Genomic DNA, 19,293 nt, shown 5'->3' with positions numbered 1-19,293 from the left:
AGTGACAGAGAAGGGGTCTTTTTGGGTTTCTAAGTGCCTGTCCTCCGACCGGTGAAGGCCCTAATCCAGCGAGGTTATGGTGCCGATCAAAGTCCCTACCCTACTTATCCCTACCTCCACGCGGTACCGGCTAGGACGCAACTGGGTCTAGGGTCGACCAAATACCAGTCTTTGGTTGCACCCCTAAGTAGTACACTTTTGTCATTTCTGGTTGCTGTAACCTAGTTATGACTGAAATTAGTCATTAATCGGTTACCACAACTAGTTTATAACAACTGTGCTAGTAGGGCCCTCAGTGTGTGCTAACAGGGAGAGGGGGGCACGTTGTGCTTGCGGGTGGCGTGGTGCAGTGGTGTAAAGAGGCGAGCGTAGCTCAACTCCTGCAAGCCAGCTGTAGACGTCGTAGTATCCTGTTAGAGCTCAGGACTTTAAACAAAAAATATGTTTGGGTTTGGTTGATTTTTTTCGGTGAGGAATGAAACAGTTTTAGATTTTCTGCGTTACGCGTTTCAGCCTACTGTATTTCATTCAGCCATCTTCGGACGCCTATTTAGAGGTAGAATTACAAAAATTACAAGTCGTCAAGTATTAGTAACACAAAATTTAGATTTAACAAGAAACATTTAACATCAACATTTGAACTTTTTCTTAACAAAAACTCTAGTCGGATACATTTTTACTTAACAAAACTCTAGTTGGATACATTTTTTTTACATACAAACTTGCACTTACAAGAAAACACGTCTTAATCCTATGAATGTTTCATACTAATTATGTAGTTTCGTCAGTTAGTGTTCTGCAGGTTTGAGTTCCCTTGGGTTGTGTTGTATTTTGTTTGAAATTGGCGAAGTTTTGGGATCAGATCGCAGAAAATCTAAAACTGTTTCATTCCTCACCGAAAAAAATCAACCAAACCCAAACATATAATTGAACGGTGATCCAAACATTCGAAATTTAAACAAAAAAGCCGAGTCGGGAGTGCCGTGGGCACATTAGGATCGGTTCCAGGAAGATCCTAATTATAGTGTGTACTGGACGGGCGAAAAAAAAAACGTTTGGATTCGACGCTATAGGGCTGACGGCTGTGCTATTTTACTATCTTAGGTAAGGAAGGGTGGTACCTTCCCGAAACGGCGACTAGGCTAATGGTACAGCTGCCTTTCGTCCCATTAAAACCATGGCTGGTCTCTAGGTACGTTCAAAGCTCGTCACTCACGTCAAAGTGCGGTGGTGTAGACTCAGATGATACATTCCTGACTATCGGATGCCCCCACCCCCATGAAGGGTAGGGGGGAGTGTCCTGAGCCATGGCCTCCCTGCTTGCATAGATCACCATGAGATTGTTAAGGCGACTACACAATACGAGCGGAGATAGCGGCTTAGAGTTGGGACCCATAATGCATGGACAAATTTTTAAAATTGGTCGGGGAATCGAACGCGAGTGCTGCTGGAGGCAAGCAGGATATCTTTGCTAAAAGCAGCAAATTGGCGCACTCGCCGCCAACGAAGACTGGTAGCCCCCCGTTACCGGGGTCGCTACCCAAGAAGGGAAGCCCGCCGAAATCCGGGGCACAGCCCAAACAGGGAAGCCCCCCAAAAACGGGGGCGAAACCGAAGAAAAAGTTGACTTCACCAAAGCTCCAGTTAGAACGCCGGTGGGTACCGCTGTTAGCTCAGCCAAGAAGGCGGGCGGCATCGGCAGGTAGAAGTCAACTGAGGACGTGGCGCACCCTCTGGAGACGAGAGTTGGGCTTTCTCCAGCCAGTAGCAAGCTGGAGGAAGCCAAAAGGTTGGTGGACGAGTTGTACTCGTTCATCAACTAACGGTCTAATGTCCATCTAGACATTAAAAAAGCTGGCGGTGAGCCTCCGCTCTACCGTTATAGCTGCCGAGGTGGAGAGGCACGAGCTTCTGTACCGATGCGAGATCGCCGAAGCTCAGGGCATGGCCGCTAAGGCTATGGCAATGCCTAGTTAGACGCGTACGTCGCTTGCCAAGCGCAAAGCGGCTACGTCTGACCATGGACCAACACTGGTGGCCAAGAGGCAGAGGATTTCGGACTGCGCCTCTACCAGGGAACATGCGGAGGTTGTCCCGAATGGTGCGGCCGGAACCGGGGACGACTGACGGGTGGTTAGGCGTAAACTGCCTGGGATGTGGGGATTTCTTAGAAAATAAGTCCTTTATCTCAATATCTCAAAATGCCGCGGGGCTACAATCAATCTTTTGATGTCAAAAGAAAGATATTTTTATAAGGATTCCAATGGTGTGATGCTTGTTTACGGCACGTATCTGAGCCCAGTAGTTGTGACACGGCACAGTAGTTGCTTTGGCAAACGGCAGCCGAAACGGGGTGCGATATTGCCATTATCGCGGATCCCTACCGGGTCCCCGAGACGGCGCTAACTGGGTAATCGACAAGGGTCGGATGACAGCGGTTGCTGTGATGGGTAGATACCCCATCCAGGAAGTGGTTTTGTCTGACCCAGAAGGGTTTGTGATTGCTGTGGTCGATGGCGTCTGCTTCTGTAGCTGCTACGCTCCACCTAGGTGGTCGCCGGAGCTGTTTGACGCTAGACGTGCTCACCGTCGAGCTCACGGACCGGAAGCCCGTTGTCATTGGAGGAGACTTCAATGCTTGGGATGTTGAATGGGGTAGCAGGTGCACTACCCCTAGGAGACAAAATTTATTAGAAGCTCTGTCCAAGCTGGACATAAGTCTGGCAAACGTGGGATCCGTCAGTACCTTTTGTAGGGGGGTACAACAATCGATCATCGATATCACCTTCTGCAGCCCAAGGTTGCTAGCCAACATGGGTTGGAGGGTGTCCGATGAGTACACGCATAGTGACCACCAAGCTATACGGTACACGATTGAACGACGAATGCCACGGTCACGCGGGTTGAAGTCGACTGGGAGGAGGTGGAAAGTGAAGGCCTTCGATAAAGACCTGTTCGTTGAAGCACTCAGCGCAGAGAGCAACCGCTCGAATCTGAGTGCCCGTAAGCTGACCAACGTCCTAATACGGGCATGTGATACCACTATGCCCAAGACGGGGCAGCCAACGAATGGTCGTCGCTCGGTATACTAGTGGAGCGAGACCATTGCTTAGCTCCACTCCAGATGCCACAGAGCGAGAAGGCTAGCGTAGAGGGCGCGGACCGATGCAGATGCTGCAGCTCGGGGGGTCGAACTTAGAGCGACTAGGCTGGCGCTCAACAAGAAGGTTAGGCGTAGCAAGAAATCTTGTTTTCAGGAGCTATGCCGAGATGCGGATTCGAACCCTTGGGGTAGTACATACCAGGTGGTGACGAAAAAGATGACGGGTGCGTCCGCGCCGCAGGAAACCTGCCCCCAAAAGCCGAAAGTCATCGGGGAAGGGCTCTTCCCGCAACACGATCCAGTTTGGTGGCCACCGACCCCGTACGGTCAATCGAATGAATCGTATCTGGTCACGAATAAAGAACTCATCGTAATTGCCAGGGTTTTAAAAACGAAGAATGCGCCCGGTCCTGATGGGATTCCGAACGAGGCACTCAAAGCGGCGATCCAAGCATATCCCGATATCTTTAGAGAGACGCTTCAGAACTGCCTAGAGGTATGCCAGACAAATGGAAAATCCAAAGATTGGTACTGCTGCCGAAGCCGGGGAAACCACCTGGTGATTCCTCGTCGTACAGGCCGATTTGCCTATTGGACATGTTAGGCAAATTACTAGAGCGGGTAATCCTAAACAGACTGACGGCTGTGTTGGAGAGCGATGTCGGGCTGGCAAGCACGCAGTTTGGCTTCCGTAAGGGGAAGTCCACCGTAGACGCCATTAAGTCCGTGGTAGAGAGGGCTGAGAAGCCTATAAGACGGAAAAGACGAGGCGACAGGTATTGTGCCATAGTCACAATCGATGTCAAAAACGCCTTTAACTGCGCTAACTAAGGTGCAATCGCGCTAGCGCTGCATAGGATGCGAGTACCGGATAATCTATGCAGGTTGCTTAAAAGCTACTTCGAGAACCGGACGCTAGGGTACGACACGGCGGATGGAGCGAAGAAATACAAAGTGACAGCGGGTGTTCCGCAGGGCTCGATTCTCGGCCCCACGCTCTGGGATCCCATGTACGATGGGGTGCTGAGGCTCGAACTACCCACCGGGGTCAAGATCACTGGCTTCACCGATAATATCGTCCTTACAGTGGTAGGTGAGTTTCTAGAGTAGGTGGAAATGCTGGCACCGGACGCCATAAGCATAATAGAGGGTTGGATGGCGGGCGTCAATCTGCGGTTGACCCATCGTAAGACGGAAGCGGTGATGATCAGTAACCGCAAGTCGGCCTTAGAGGCAAAAATCCTCGTAGGAGGACAGGTGATTGTCTCCAAACGAAGTGTGAAGTACCTGGGTGTTATGGCTGACAACAGGCTGAACTTCACCAGCCATGTGGATTATCCTTGTGGTAAAGCGTCAACAGCGGTTACTGCGCTGTCCAAGATCATGCCGAACGGCTATGGTCCTAGCAGCAGTAAGAGATGCCTGATGGCCAGCGTTGCCACGTCGGTGCTACGGTATGGTGCATCGGCAAGGGCCCTGGCTTTGGACAGTAAGCGCAATCAGGCATGTCTGAACAAAGTGTTCAGGCTCTTGGCACGGCGCGTTGCATGCGGCTACCGTTTTGTATCTTTGGATGCGATCGGGGTTATTGCAGCCATGTTTCCCATATGCATGGCAGGCGGAATAGGAGACATGGTGGTAAACTTTTTCCTTACCCAGTTTCTGTCGGGACATGGATGCTTTAAGAAGTCTTTACAAACGCGTGGGCGGGTAGGCTCACCCTTTTGTGCCGTTTGCACGGTAGTCGAGGAAACGGCGGAGCATGTGATGTTTCACTGCCCGCGTTTCGTGGCCACTCGGCGGGAGATGGTTGCGGTCGTAGGAGAAGACACCAACGCCGACAACATCGTGCAGAGAATGTGCGCTGAACAGCGCGCATGGGGTGCCGTCGATAGGGCGGCAACGGACGTGATAACGGAGTTGCAACGGCTAGAACGTTTGCAGTGACAGGACCTGACATAGCTTAGCTAAGGTCAGTAATGGGTTGAGTGGGCAGCCCAGGCCCTAGGTGAAGGGTAGCGGCGGTATGAAGTGACAAGGGTGTTGTGTGAACCCACACAAGTAACGGATAAGACGGAGTGGTTATGCACGTCCTCCCTCCTGAAGTAAAACCTAACGGTAGTTCCGGGAGGGGATCAGGAAATGGGGAGCAGGAAAGTTTTTAGTAGGTAAGCGCATGTTGGCACCTTGCGAATCCTATTCGGCACCGTGAAGGTGCTGTCTATGAAGATTTTATCCCTGCATAAACAATATAAAAAAGGGTAACTCAGCTGTGTCAAATTGTGCGGAAAATCGTTCTCTTGCAGCATCTGCCCTAGTGTGCGTGCAACTGTATCGTATGCTGCCCCGAAATCCACGAAAATATGATACGTGGGCAGTTTGTACTCTAGCTAGAGGATGTCGAACCACACCTTTCATCCACGAATTTCTCGCTGGAGATTCGGGATCGGGAACCGGGATGCTATTTATTGCTTGTGTGCATTGCTAGCTTAGCTTCCATTTCACCTCCTTCTGTTTTATCGCCATTGGGATGCTCTTCAAAGAAGTATTTCCACCTTATACTCGATGATCACCCAACAATAGTCCTAGCTTTCCGGTTTCCGGGCCAGAATCTATTGGATCTTTTCACAATTTGGATTTCTTTGAAGGTCAAAGTCATCAATCATAGGTGCCATACAATGTTGCTAATTTTCCTCGTGATGATTGCTCATTAGTGATTTAAATATCGACGATTGGTAACCCTCTCTTATCCTATTCGTACGCGATGAATCGCCGACAAGCATTTTTTTTGCAGAAATACGACAAGTTCATTGCTCGATCAAAGATAAAACGTTATGCGAGTCTTATGATAATTTTGAAGGCGTCGACATATGCTTGCGACACCAGACACAGGCAGTAACTTCAAATGGCACAGGAGCAAACAAAATAGTTTCAAGAGCTATTTCCAATTAGCTATTAGCTAATTCTATGTAATAAACTTGACATCCGATAGCGCATTTGCTTATTTCTTAAAATTGGTAGTTCATCAAAACTCATCGCGATGATTCGAAATGAAGGTTATTTGTGTGTGATTGCATCACTTTGTGGTGACCAATTCATGCATGAAAAAGTGCGAGTGTTACCTGAGATACAGAGCACAAAATGTGCATTAAAAATTTCAAATGAAATTCGAAACTTGATTGTTTTTTGCATTCTGAGCAATATAGTCGGTTGAAAAACAGTCATTGCAAAGCTAAGCTGGCACTCGGTTCTAGGCTTTCTAAAAGAGCCACAAGTGTTTTCTTTCAGTCTACAGAAACTACAGCCTAGAGTTGATCACTATTGTTTTTTTCTATTGCCTGTTCAGTCCAAAAGCTATGTCTATAACTTATCCTTTTCGTAAAGAATTGTTGTATTTTAATGTATTGTGATTGTAAATAATTGTACGAATTTGCAAATGAAATTGTAAAACAAGCTTAATTAGGATTTTGATGTAACTTGGGCTTAGAATAAGGTCCAATTTATGGAATTTTCAATTCCCTAGAGAAAAAAATACAGCAAAAAAAGTAATAAGAATCCACAAAACCAAACATTTCGTCAATTATTAACTTAAACTGTACGAAATCCATGGCGTTGATTATGCGTCTCAAGCGTAAACTTTATGTCATTAGCGAAGTGATAAATTAAACCTTTCCGCCGCGTGACTCCTAGCAGGTATCAGCTTCTGAAAAAATCATTTACCCAAACGTTCCCCTTCGTTTGAGGATGTGAAGCCTTCTCTCGCTTTCTTAGACACAGGGGTTAAAAATACCTGCCACGTCACGTTCCGGCCGTTTTGTTCGAGTTTAATCCGGCGGCAAAGTTAAAGTTTATTAGAGTTAAAATGACTTCATCTGGTGTTTCCGTTGTGGGTTGGTTGCTCGTCGTCGTCTCCACCGTCATCTGCACGGATTCCTTCCGCCAATGATGACGGTGATGATGATGATGATGAGCAATATAACAGTTTTCTGGCTCGAAAACGGAGAAAATAAGAAATATCACCCATTTCGATTAGTGATATTGCGGTCGTTTTGACCAATCATTATCACCGACCGGCGGACCGACAGACCGACGAACAATGGTGGGCACCACCGGGATAGGTTCAGAATTGAACCAAATCCGACTGGTAACGAATAACTGAATCTATATCCTCATAATGTTTACCGTCGCTGTGAGAAAACACAGATTCGTTATGACAAATGTTCGGTCAAGTGAAAGCAAATGAATGAAAAGTTAAAATAAAGTGTAAAACACGAGAAAGAAAGCTGATTAACAGAGGTGGTTCCAATTTTCATAATCGATAAATCATTGGAAATTATTGGTCAACGGTTACTTCCTATTTTCCCCGTTTTTTTTCGTTGTTTCGTTCGTTTGATTATTAGTGGGTTGTCTTTTTTTCGTCATCGTGGCTTCCCCATCGTGGTTTGAATAATTAATGGACATTACTTTTAAGCCAGAGACTAGGATAAGGATGTAATGCAATAATTTGTCTATCAGTATGACACAAGCAACTTTGTTTGACGAAATTATCGGACTTAAACAGTCGATTTGTTTTTTTGATGGCTTCATTTTTGAAGATTGCAAATATAGATACTGAGTTTATAAAGTTTTTAACGATAATTAGTTTATAACAGTAGCTGTGTCTTGCATTAAATGGTCTCTTTAAACACACACCGCTGCTGATCGAATTAATATTTTTTTCGTCTGCTCCTGGAGCAGATTTTTTGAAGCCGATTGAATTTACGGACTTCATCAAATAAGAGACATAATGCCAATAAAACAGCAGGTGGAGTCGCCAACGTTTGTCACCGTGCTTCGCGAAAACAAGTTTCTTCACAATGTTTTCCCCGCACGGCCTGGATGTCTTGTCTTCCTCCTTGTCTTGTACGCTGTGAAAATACAGCTACTTAATAATGATCATTTTAATCGTCATTAATATTCAAATCTTCCCAGACAGTAGGACGTTTTCCGGTTGTAATCATGGTCACCTATCTAGAAGTCATTTTTCTTGTCTCTTAGCCGGCCTATGGGCAGCCAGCCATACGAGGTAACGCTTCTGGTCACCGAGGGCACGCACAATCGGACGTTCACGGAGTTCTACGTGACGAGATCGTCAAATAAGATCATTCCGCTTGTGGACTCGTAATTGATGATAATGTTGACTCTATTTGATGGCTTTAGGTACAGTAACGGGTTAGTTTAAGCGATGGTGAAGTTTGATCATATTACGCTCATAAGCAGCATAATTTATTATGCGGCGAAAGTTTGCTTTAGGTAAAGGGAAAATATCAACTTACATTATCTAGAAAAATCTCCAACGGCGAGGAGATGCTGGGTTTCCCCAGGTACCAGTCCTGCGTTGGACTGTACTCGTCCAGAAGCCGTACGAGCCGCGGCACGTTCACGTAGTTGTCGTCGTCAAAGTGGCACCACCATCTGAAATTAAAATGAAAAATATTTTAACTCGGCTCTTACCTTCAAGAAAAAAAAAAATTGGATTTGCCCACCGCAAAGCCCAAGAAAATAGGGATAATTTCTCAAAAATGTAAAAAATAAGGTAATTTTACTAGCAATTTAATCAATCGAAATCAATTTATTTGTGTCTCATAAGTTGTTTTGGGACGGCACAGGCAACCACCAGCCGCTTCTGATTACGGAACACCTTTTCCTCCGGTTTGGTTACGGTGTGCTGTCCTCCGCAAATTCGATCGCTCCTTTTGCAACTAAGCTGGTAATTTAGTTCGGCCATAGTTCTGCTTACACCGTGCGGACGTCCACTTCGATAGGATTTTGTTACGATGCCTTCATTTCCGAGACCCAGATTTACGTACGAAATGCGATTCATGGTGAACGAATTGTTTGGATTTTCTTGAAACTGTTACTAAAATGTCAAGCGTTTCCTTCGCGATGGTTACTAGATGAGTTCGAGCAAGCACACCAATCTTTGCTGTCGGGACGAAAAACGCGCTCGGGTGGTTTGACAACCGTATGCGATCCTCCGGCAGCACGTTTCGAGCGGAGCCGGGCCTGGGCTTCCGGTTTGGACAGTTTGCGGATAACTCGTTTTGGTTTGACCTTGGCTGGAGTCGCTACGGAAAGATCGTCCCGGTCACGTTGAACTACGTCTGTGTCGCAGGAAACACAATTCAGATCCGTCATCAATTGATGAGTGGTTCCGGCCGCTTCTTTTTTGTCCGACAAACCCACTTGAGAGGCAAGTTTATCAACTAGGGCATTCATTTGGGCCTTCTCCTGGGAAAGTAAAGACATTGCTTTGTTTAGGTCGTCCTTTTCCTCGACTAGTTTTTTAACCGCCTCGTTCATCTGATCCCGTTGTTCCACCATTTGTTGCATTTGGGCTTTCATTGCTTCCAGGTCTTTCACGAGATCGGCAACCAGGTGTTGACTTTCCACCAACTTCGCAAGTGAGCATTCATCCAGCCCGCAATCATCGAACATTTTTTGCAAATTACATAACTGCCCTTTTAAACAGTTCAACCTGTCGTCCATCGCTTCCTGGCCCGCCTTCAGTTGCTCCTCAATGTTTGTAATGGATTCCAAAACTTGCTTCTCTTGCTCTTCCATGCGCTCCTTAGTTTCAGTCACACCTTCTTCGCAACACTTCTGCAAACGTTCCTCCAGACACTTCAGTTGATCCTCGACGCACTGCATCTTTTCGACGTGCTCTTTTACTGTTTCGCCCATCTCGGTCCACTGCTCCTGAAACTGGTCATTGGAATCCGGTTCCAAGTCAATCGATGCGTCGTCTCCCGTAAGTGCTCCTTGAATTTCCTGTAGGTTTCGTACCAATAGATGCAGTAGATCGTTCAGTTTGTTGCAGTTGATGATTCCATCCGGTGTCCCAATGGAACTGTCTACCAGGGTGGAAAGGTCAATATCGGACATCGTCGGAGGAAAGCTTAAAATTTGGATTGATTGATTTTCAAAAGTGACAGTTCGAATAAAATCAACAAGAGAAGTCTACTTCGATTGGTCGGTAAGGGATCATCGTTTTTTGGTGTCCATTTTCGATGCTTGTTTGAGCTTGCGTTTAATAACGCAGAGGCAATCTTTTGAATCAACTTGTGAGGCAGGATCTGCACTGGCTTTCTGACAGGATGCACATAATGGAACCGAATCTGTTTGACTTTTGGTTTTCGAGATCATAGCTTCAATTTGCTTTTTCAACTGCGGAACTACGGTGCTATCCATGTTTCCACGAATTAGCTTGTCGATTTTTTGCCGAAGTTCCGGTGATTGCGGTACATTTCGTAACTTATCCTCGATCCACTTCTCCAGTTCCGGTATCTGGACGTTTTTCTGATCACAGACTTGTTTGCACTTATCCAGCGAAACATTCATGGTAGATTTGAACGTTGTTGGCTGGCGGTTTTTAGAGGAACTTGCCTTCCCTGGATGATCCCAAGTTGTCCACCCACCAGCAGATTCTTCCTTTGTCAAACAGGAGTGCGACTTATAGCTGGTTACCGATTTTGAACCTTTTTTCAGTGACGCCCGAGAAGATTCCTTTCGACCTGATCGCCGACCACCCGAGCCGACAGCTTTACCGCACCTTGAACAACCACCGTTGGACACTTTATTCAAATCGCTTTCTAGTGATTTGATTTTTTTCTCAAGTTCAAGAAGCATTGATTTCTGGCACTCCGATATGTCAGAAAGTTGTTGAACTTGCACAAAGATTTCCGCCAAATTTTCCGCACTTTTTTTGCTAATAGCTTTTTTGTTTTTTGCAGCTCCATTGTTGTCTCCGTTTTGACCCTTCGAAACCGATTGGACGATTTTATGCAACAATTTGTTCAATTCTTCACAGTTAAGCGTTCCAGTCAGCGGTACTGCCAAATTCACTAACTTTGTTAAAGACATTTAGAAAACAAACCCGAATTTTGCCTCAAACTCGAACCGAAAAATAACAGCGCAGCTGACAGATTGTGACGCCATCTTTGATCATCGTACTTTCCAGTGAGGTTCTCATTGCGTGTAGAGTATATTCGATCCTCCGATTGATTGATTAACCGCGATGATTGGGCAAAAAACTGCGATCCAAAGGCAGGCAGCATTCGAGGAGGTTCTAGTGATGGCGTAACCGAAAAAAACGAAATTACCCGCACTAAGCGGCGAGACGAATCCAATTCGGAACTGTAGAATGAGTCTAATAAACGACGATTGGAAGAGGGAGTCATCCGTTGCGAAGCAACGCACAAAAAACATGTATGGAAAATCTCCCGAATTAATTACCCTTTACATGGATTAGAAGCGATTTTCATTGGTTGATCGCATTCTACTAGCTGGGTGTTTAACCGGTTGGTTCGCCCAGCACACGGCAGGTGAGAATCGGATCAGCAATGGTTCGGGTGTGTGAAATCGATAAAACTAATCAAATCACGCCTTTTGTGGGAGCGCTGGAACGACCACTGCTGCCTCTGGGTGGCAATCGTCGAAAATAATCTAACAAACCGGGCAGGGAGGTCAATATATCAGACTGCAGAGCAGTCGCAGAGCCGAGCAAAAAATGCCATCTCAGGATGCACTTGTTTTGTATACTGTGACTGCTGTGGCAAGAAGGAAAATGTTTCTTAATCAAAACATGCAGCTACCAACCAGCGAAGGCAGATCGCGCGGTACATCGGAAGCGATCGTTCCGAGGCACGCAATATGCAAGGGCGGCAAAAAATTTGCATTAATTAAAACGAATTTATCTGCTACCCTCCCGGTGAGGGAACAGAGCGAGGTGCGGAACAAGCGGAGGATGCAAATAATACACGCGCTCGCGAATTTTGCGCTTTTAATTGGATGCGCTGCACTGTGGAAAGGGGAGAGTAAGTGATCCTTTGCACATGTTGCGGGTATGGATTGTGTGTTTTGGTTCGAACACATACAGCAGACCGACCGTCAGCGGGTAGATTTCGATCTTAATCCGGCGAGGTAGGGAAAAACAGGCGCGGTATTTAGACGAACAGACTTGCCAAACTTGCAGATCGTGTAGTTCGTTGCATATTTTAACGCGTTCCGGCGCGTCTGCGAGGGGAACGCCGATGGAATCAGCTACGACACTTTAGCAGAGCTTTGCCTCTCTGGGAGCAATATTTGTTCTTAAGCACAGCGGCCAGCAGCGAGAATTTGCGGTATTCACTAATTAAGATCAATTTAATCCATTAACTTCGAACGGGATAGTTCGGCCGTGGTGTTGCATTTGCTGCAGTTGATTTGCGCGCGCTGATGAGATACACTGCGGCGGGGTCAAGTGCCGTAGAAAGTCGTTGTGAGATAATTGTTTTGGAATGTTCCGATGAGATTTGCACCGATCCAAAAGGGATTGGATTGGAATTGGTTCTACCTATTGCAAATTTAACTGGATAGCTTATGATACGATAAAAAAGAACGCAGGTTTTTATCACGAACGAGTTACTTTCCGACCTTGTAGCATAAGCACTGGTGTGCCCAGACATAAATAGAAGATGCTTTAGCTACGCCGGAGTCGACAACTTTGAACCACTGTCGGTGAAATTTGGAAGGTCTACCGTCAAACGCTGGAAACGCACTGTTCACCTACCTCACTATGCATCGCGATGCACTTCGCGATGCGCGAAGTCGCTTATGACTTATCCACGGCTTGCTGCATTACGTGCGTTAGGAGATTCGTTAGCCGTCGCGGTTCACTAGTGGAGTTTTTAGTGACAATGGAACGAATTTTCAAGAAGCGAAACGGATTCTCCGTAAGTAGATTAACGTTGGATTCTCGGCCACATTTCCTAATGCAGCTACCAAATGGACTTTCATTCCCCAGGGGCGCCACACATGGGTGGTGCTTGGGAACGTTTAATTCGTTCGGCGAATATTGCGATGGGAGGTACGTATTCGGACGGGAAGTTAGACCATGAAGGGTTACAGACCTTGTTCGTGGAGGTGGAGAACTTGGTAAACTTGAGGCCTCTTTCCAATTACAGCTTAACATTTTTTGGAAACATTGGTTGGTGGAGTACTTGCCAGTTATTCCTAGGCAACCAAACGGGTTCAACGAGATTCGTTCAGTGCAAGAAGGTGATCTGGTTTTAATCGCCGATAAAGGAAGACGCAATGAGTGGATACGGGAACGAATAGCTGAAGTTATGCCAGACGGCGAAGGAAGGTTTCGGCAGGCAATTGTGCGAACCATCAACCGAAACGGTCCAGTGACAAAGTTGACGTTAGTAGAGGTTGCTGAAAGTGCAGTCTTGGCAGATAGCAAGATACAACGAGGGGAGGATGTTGATCCGATACCGGTTTGAACAACCCTGTTCACTTCCACAACTCATATCGCCAGTCTCTACGTCAACCGATTTAGTGCTCTACAGTAACAACAATAAAATCGCCAGTATCTCTGAAGTGCAAGGATCCATTCTATTTGTTATAGGGAAAAGCTCCCCAGTTGCGCTGCAGGATCGTGAAAGCACGACTAGTTGGAATTATACCAGCAGTTGAAAGAAGAAACTTGAAATTTGTAAGGTAAACTGTAACACTAAAAGCTAAAAGTTTCATACAGATTCACGTTCACTTCTAATACTATAAAGCCTTGGGTATAACCGTTTTAAGACGTTGCCCTTCCTTATCGACAGGCTTCGCAGCTGACTATTAGAGTACAGGATAATTGCGACGCTAGTGCAACGTTCCTACTAGGTTCCAGACAAGACATCATATTTTCGTGGTAAGAATCACATTAAGCGAAGACTCAAACCAAACGTAGTTGCGTCTCATTAGGTTACATAACGTTAGAAGTACATTTAGGCGTTTTGGTTATACATTGCGGTTATCTCCGTTATAATGACCAGAGCCTTTAATTATCACCGAATTTCAAACAAAACAGAAAATCTTTTTTCTTAGCATACATTGTTTTTTGTGCCTCTGAGTTTCGTATGTACAAATGCACTGTGATTTTCATCATAGTATACAAGTTCAATATGTCGTGAAAATGGAACAGGAGAAAGTGATTTTCAAACCCAGAAGGTGATATTCAGTTCAGGAAAAAAACAATTTTAAATGCAGTAAATGAAAAGAAAAATCTTATGTCCAACAGCTGAACGCAACAGATGCTAAATAACAACATAATTTTTTTTTACTGATTTTCACTACTCAAACGTGAATATCAGTTTGTTACAATGTCACAGGGCGCTGATATTCTATATGCTCGTGCATGAAGTTCATGCTTGCTGTATATAGTTATTATGTACGTTTGATCAAAGCAAGCAGATTTTCAATGCATGGCAGACTGATAATCCAAAAGTTTGAACGTTATGCTGATGAATATTAACAGCACTGATAATGACACACACACCATATCACACCAAAAAACTGTTCTTTGCAGAAATTATAGAAAATTAGACTGGGTACCTCTAATTTAACTAGGCGCGAGGCGACATGGAATTGGAATTGAGTTAAAAATTGAACGTGAAATCATTTTTGATAGTGAACATGAAGTTGAAATTGGAATCAGAGCTGAAATTTGAATTGAATTTGATCTGAAATCGGTTTTCGGATATGAAATTGGACTTCAAATCAAATATGCAATTAGAACTTAATTCTGGGAAAGCCAAGCCATGGGTCTTGAAGAACTTGACCCTTCCTTATCGACAGACTTCGCAGCCGGTTGTTAGAGTACAGGACAATTATGGGACTGTTGGGTGGTCTTAATAGATAGTAAAATCTAGTTGAGCCCGAATCTTACGATCCGGAAAATTTAAATGTCTGTTCAGAATTCAGAAAACTGCGGATACATTCCTTTGGCCAGTATTTGCGAAGATGTTTAATCTTTGTATTAGTTCTTTGAGTTCTTATATAGCATAATATAGCTCTAAGATGTTGTACATAAAAGAGTCATAACCGGAAACTGAAACAAATAGTTTTTATGGGCGTATTATATTTTATTTAACTGAATAAAAACTTCTGGCTGCTTCCAACATTTATGTAGTCTGATTAAAGTAAAATGTTGCTTAGAAAATTCTTGATTGTTTGCGATCATTAACTTATTTTTTACAATTTTGCGACTTGGTCCGGTCTGATTTAACACCGATCATATGATATCGCGACAAGCAATCGAGTGGAGCAGTCAAGTTGAGCAGTTAAATCAAGCTTTTCAGTCAAGCAGTCCGGTCGAGCTATTGAGTCGAGCAGTCGAGTCGAGTAGTTGAATCGAGTGGTCGAGTCGAACCGTTAAATCGAGCAGTCCAGTCGAGCAGTTTCGAGTAGTCCAGTCGAGCAGTTGAATAGAGTAGTCTAGTCGAGCAGTCGAATCGAATGGTTTAGTCAAGCAATCGGGTCAAGCGGTTAAATCGAACAGTTGAGTCGAGCAGTTCATTCGAGCAGTTGAGTCGAGCAGTTGAGTCAAGCAGTTAAGTCGAACAGTTGAGTCGAGCAGTTCAGTCGAGTAGTCCAGTCAAGCAGTCGAGTCGAGCAGTCAGGTTGAGTGGCTAAGTCGAGTAGTCCACTCGAGTAGTTAAATCGAGTTGTTCAGTCAAGCAGTCAAGTCGATCTGCCAATCAGGCAGTTGAGTCGAGCATTCGAATCGAACAGTCCAGTCGAGCAGTTCAGTTAAGCAGTCCAGTCGAGCAATCAAATCAAGCAGTCTAATCGACCAGTCCAGTTGAGCAGTCTAGTCAACCAGTTGAGCAATCGAGCAATCCAGCAGTCGACCAGTGAGGTGACTGAGAATACAACCCATTGCTACGAAAGCATGACGTCCTGTCAGGGACCTGTTTTTAGTTGCCGATAAGCCTCTTATGACGTCCTGTCAGAGACCTGGTTTTCGGTACAGACATAAGCCTCTTATATCAATAGATTGGACTTGGGATCGGAAGCGAATTAGAATTTAATTATCTTATCTTATCTCACACTAACGTAGCCAATATTTGAAGGCATCCTGGAAAATGACGATTGCTTGAATCGATCATTTTTCTTGTCAGCGGCCAGGCCAACTGCGCAGCATGTACGCAGAGAGAATTTCAAAGAATCAAGTGAAATTAGAAATGATACTTAATTCCATTCAACTCATTGAAATCAAGGGGAAGGAAGAAAGCGTGGACCTCCCGTACCAAACGCTTCCCTTGAAGATATTGATTAATTTACAGATTACATTATGCAGTATGCAGTCGTTGCGAGTATCTTTGCTAATAAAAGTTAAGTGATACTCCGGACCTGTCACAACCTTCAGTTGTTACGCACCTTCGTCAAAACTACTTTGATACCATAGTCCGCCCTTAACGTCAACGAACCGATGGGATTAACGTCAGTAAATGACAACTTCTAAAACGTCACTCGGAAGAGGTAAACAGAAAAACGTTTTGTAAGTGAGGCGATAACTAAACCTAAAAGTTAATCTAATTATTGGCTAATTGCATTAAAACTACCTGAATTTTCTTAAAATTAGTAAAATTGTTAACACTAAATAAATCTATATTATAAAGATTCTTAACCTACAGTACGGTCTATAGAAACGTAAGGATTAAACAAAGTTGAGCTAACCTGTTAAAAAACAAAAATTAGAAAAGACACTAAACGTAAGTGCCATGAAACTTCGCATGAAAGCATGAAGCATGAAACACTGTTAAATTACTATAACTTCAAATATCAAAATCTAAAATATTGTACATTATACATGAAAAATCTAATTTTAATAGCGTCATCAGTGGCTGTTAATAAATAAAGTTACGTTATTAAAGAACCGGAAAACTGTCTTTTTGTTGCGTTCGCAACAGGACCCTTGGGGATGAACTTATATTTATATTTATTAACATTGATCCATCTGACAACAGTGTCTACATGAATAAAACATACTAAATTACTACTAACATACTAACAGGCTAACTATATTACATTCAAACTTTACAAGCGATTTCGAAAACAGTTAGCAGAACAATTAAAATCAAAGTGACTATATACACGATTAAACATACAATACATAGCTCTGATTGGCTCATTTTGTCCGTAATCCGTTCTTCTAAAATCCGGCCGAAGAAGTTCTGAGCTGCGAAGGGCACGTGGAGCATTAACCAAAGTCAGGCTACAATAGGCCAAGGTTATAGCGGCTTATTTCGCTCGGAAGCGAATTAGAATTAAATTAGACTCGAAACTGGACGTGTAACTCGGTTAGAATTGGACTTGAAATTTGATTTGCTTCAAATGAAATTGAACTTCCATTGAATTTTAAGTTTCACTTTAAATTACACTTGAATTCGGAGCTGATATGGAAATTGAATTATACTCAAAATGGGACTTAAATTGGGACATTGAATTGAACTTGAAATTAGACTTAAGATCAGAGGAAAATTTGATATTAAATAAGCTTAGAATTGGCTTTAAAATAAAATTAACTAAATAAAACATTGAAATTGAAATAATTTCACGTGAAATTGAACTTCAAATCGGAGATGATATAGGAAATAAATTTGGCTTGAAATGGAATATAAAGCGGGACATCGAAATCGTCGTGTATTTTGGTTTTTATGAAACGCTACTGAATTTGAGTTATAGTCGCGAGAAATGATGAAGTCGTTGCGCCTGAACTGAGCCCATTTTCTATAGTGGTGTCTGTGTTTTTTAAATCCGATCGGCCGAAATAGCCAGCACAAGGATTAAATGCTTTGCGAAAACAGAGCAAAATAGAGACCGATGGATAACGTGTCGGTATGGCCTAGATACCGGCTCATTGAGGATAACTAGTTTTGCAGTGACAACAGCTTGCTGCTGGCGCTAGTGTATCATTGAATCGTGCATATACATTAGCACCAGAAGCAAGTGGTTGTCACTTGTCACTCAAATACTAGCTATGTCAACATGATAGAATACTTTCAGGAGTAACTGCCTCACACATTGGTAGTAGTATAAATAGAGCACCATATGCTGAAATTAAAAACGAAATGCTGCAAGTGCTAGTGAATGAAAATTGATTTATATTTTCATATCAGAAGGGAATTTTTGTGTTCTTCCGTGATAAAAGAAGTAGAATTGTTCTGTGATACCATATTCACAGCTGTTTAGTTTCTAGAATAAGTAAACGTGATCAAAGCGGCAAAGTTTTTATTTGGGAAAGCGCAGCAAAAAAGGTAATGTATGCCGAAATTAGTAGTGTGCTGGGAATACCCTCCCGTACCCTACATTATTTTTTTTAGAGAAAATGGGACACGTGTCCCAGTGTGCCACAGCTTGGGCACGCCAGCGAGCGTAAGTAGGGCCCAGCTGTCTGTTTTTGGTCGCCGATTAAATGAATGAAGAAAGAAAGATAGAATTAGAGAATGAAAGATAGATAGAAAGAGAGAAATCAAGATAGATACATAGAAAGAGAGAAAGCGAGAGAGTGAGGAAGCGAAAGAGAGAGTGAGAAAGCGAAAGAGATAGAGAGATAGAGAAAGGAGAGAGAAAGGAGAGATCGAAGTGGGTGACCAGGGATGGTCCGGATCATTTTGAACTAATTTTGATTCATTTAACCGTACCGCCTCAGTCAAGCAAAATTTATAAGCAGCATAATAACATTGTAAATATAAAAGACACAGCAAAACTTTGTTCAGCAATATTGTAGAGATTAATTAGTTCTACAAATGTTTTATATATAACTTTTTCAAATATTGCCCGTCAGAGGTGGTACTATCAAATGACTCAAAACTGAATCAATGTGATCGAATCATCCCTGCATCTAAATATTCGGTGGGGCAAGCAAATACTTACGCTGCTCCCATAATATCATGTTTTTCCAATTTATAGGAAACTAAATAACCTATTAAAACAAATTATTTTTTTATTTTGTTGGTGGATGTCTATTTGGTGAGGGCTTTTATAATTCTGGAGCTTTGTAAAAAACAAAGCATGAAAAAAGAACCTTCAGGAAAATAAAAAAAATCATTTATTTTACTATTATCATGAAGCTGATAGAGCCTTGACTCAAATTCCTGTTCGACTACTCTGTAGCGGATACTCCGCAAAACCTACGCCATTGGCAGTGCGCCCCCTTTGGGCATCATTGAAACAAATTGCCGCATGTTACCAACAGCGCTCGTTGCTGCGAACGTTGGAGACGGATTTGCTGATTTATCAACCTAAATTGTTCTTAATTAAAATTGATTCTCGCATCACGAGTGAAGGGCAGACATACCGGGTAAACCGGGTGTGGGTGCACATCGCAAATTGTA

At 43.7% G+C, this 19,293-nt stretch overlaps 1 protein-coding gene across 1 annotated transcript in view; it reads right to left on the bottom strand.

The window, feature by feature from the left end:
* LOC128736412 (fringe glycosyltransferase) overlaps positions 1 to 19,293 on the bottom strand; it is a 265,753-nt gene that overhangs the window by 14,361 nt on the left and 232,099 nt on the right. Inside the window, exon 5 of the mRNA XM_053830895.1 lies at positions 8,419 to 8,557. Coding sequence (XP_053686870.1) covers positions 8,419 to 8,557 — 139 coding nt within the window. The remainder of the gene's footprint in view (positions 1 to 8,418; positions 8,558 to 19,293) is intronic.

Source organism: Sabethes cyaneus, chromosome 2 (genome assembly GCF_943734655.1).
Source record: "Sabethes cyaneus chromosome 2, idSabCyanKW18_F2, whole genome shotgun sequence".
NCBI lineage: Eukaryota > Metazoa > Arthropoda > Insecta > Diptera > Culicidae > Sabethes > Sabethes cyaneus.
The sequence above is the reverse complement of the archived record's forward strand: the minus strand, read 5'-3'. Positions and strand labels throughout refer to the sequence as shown.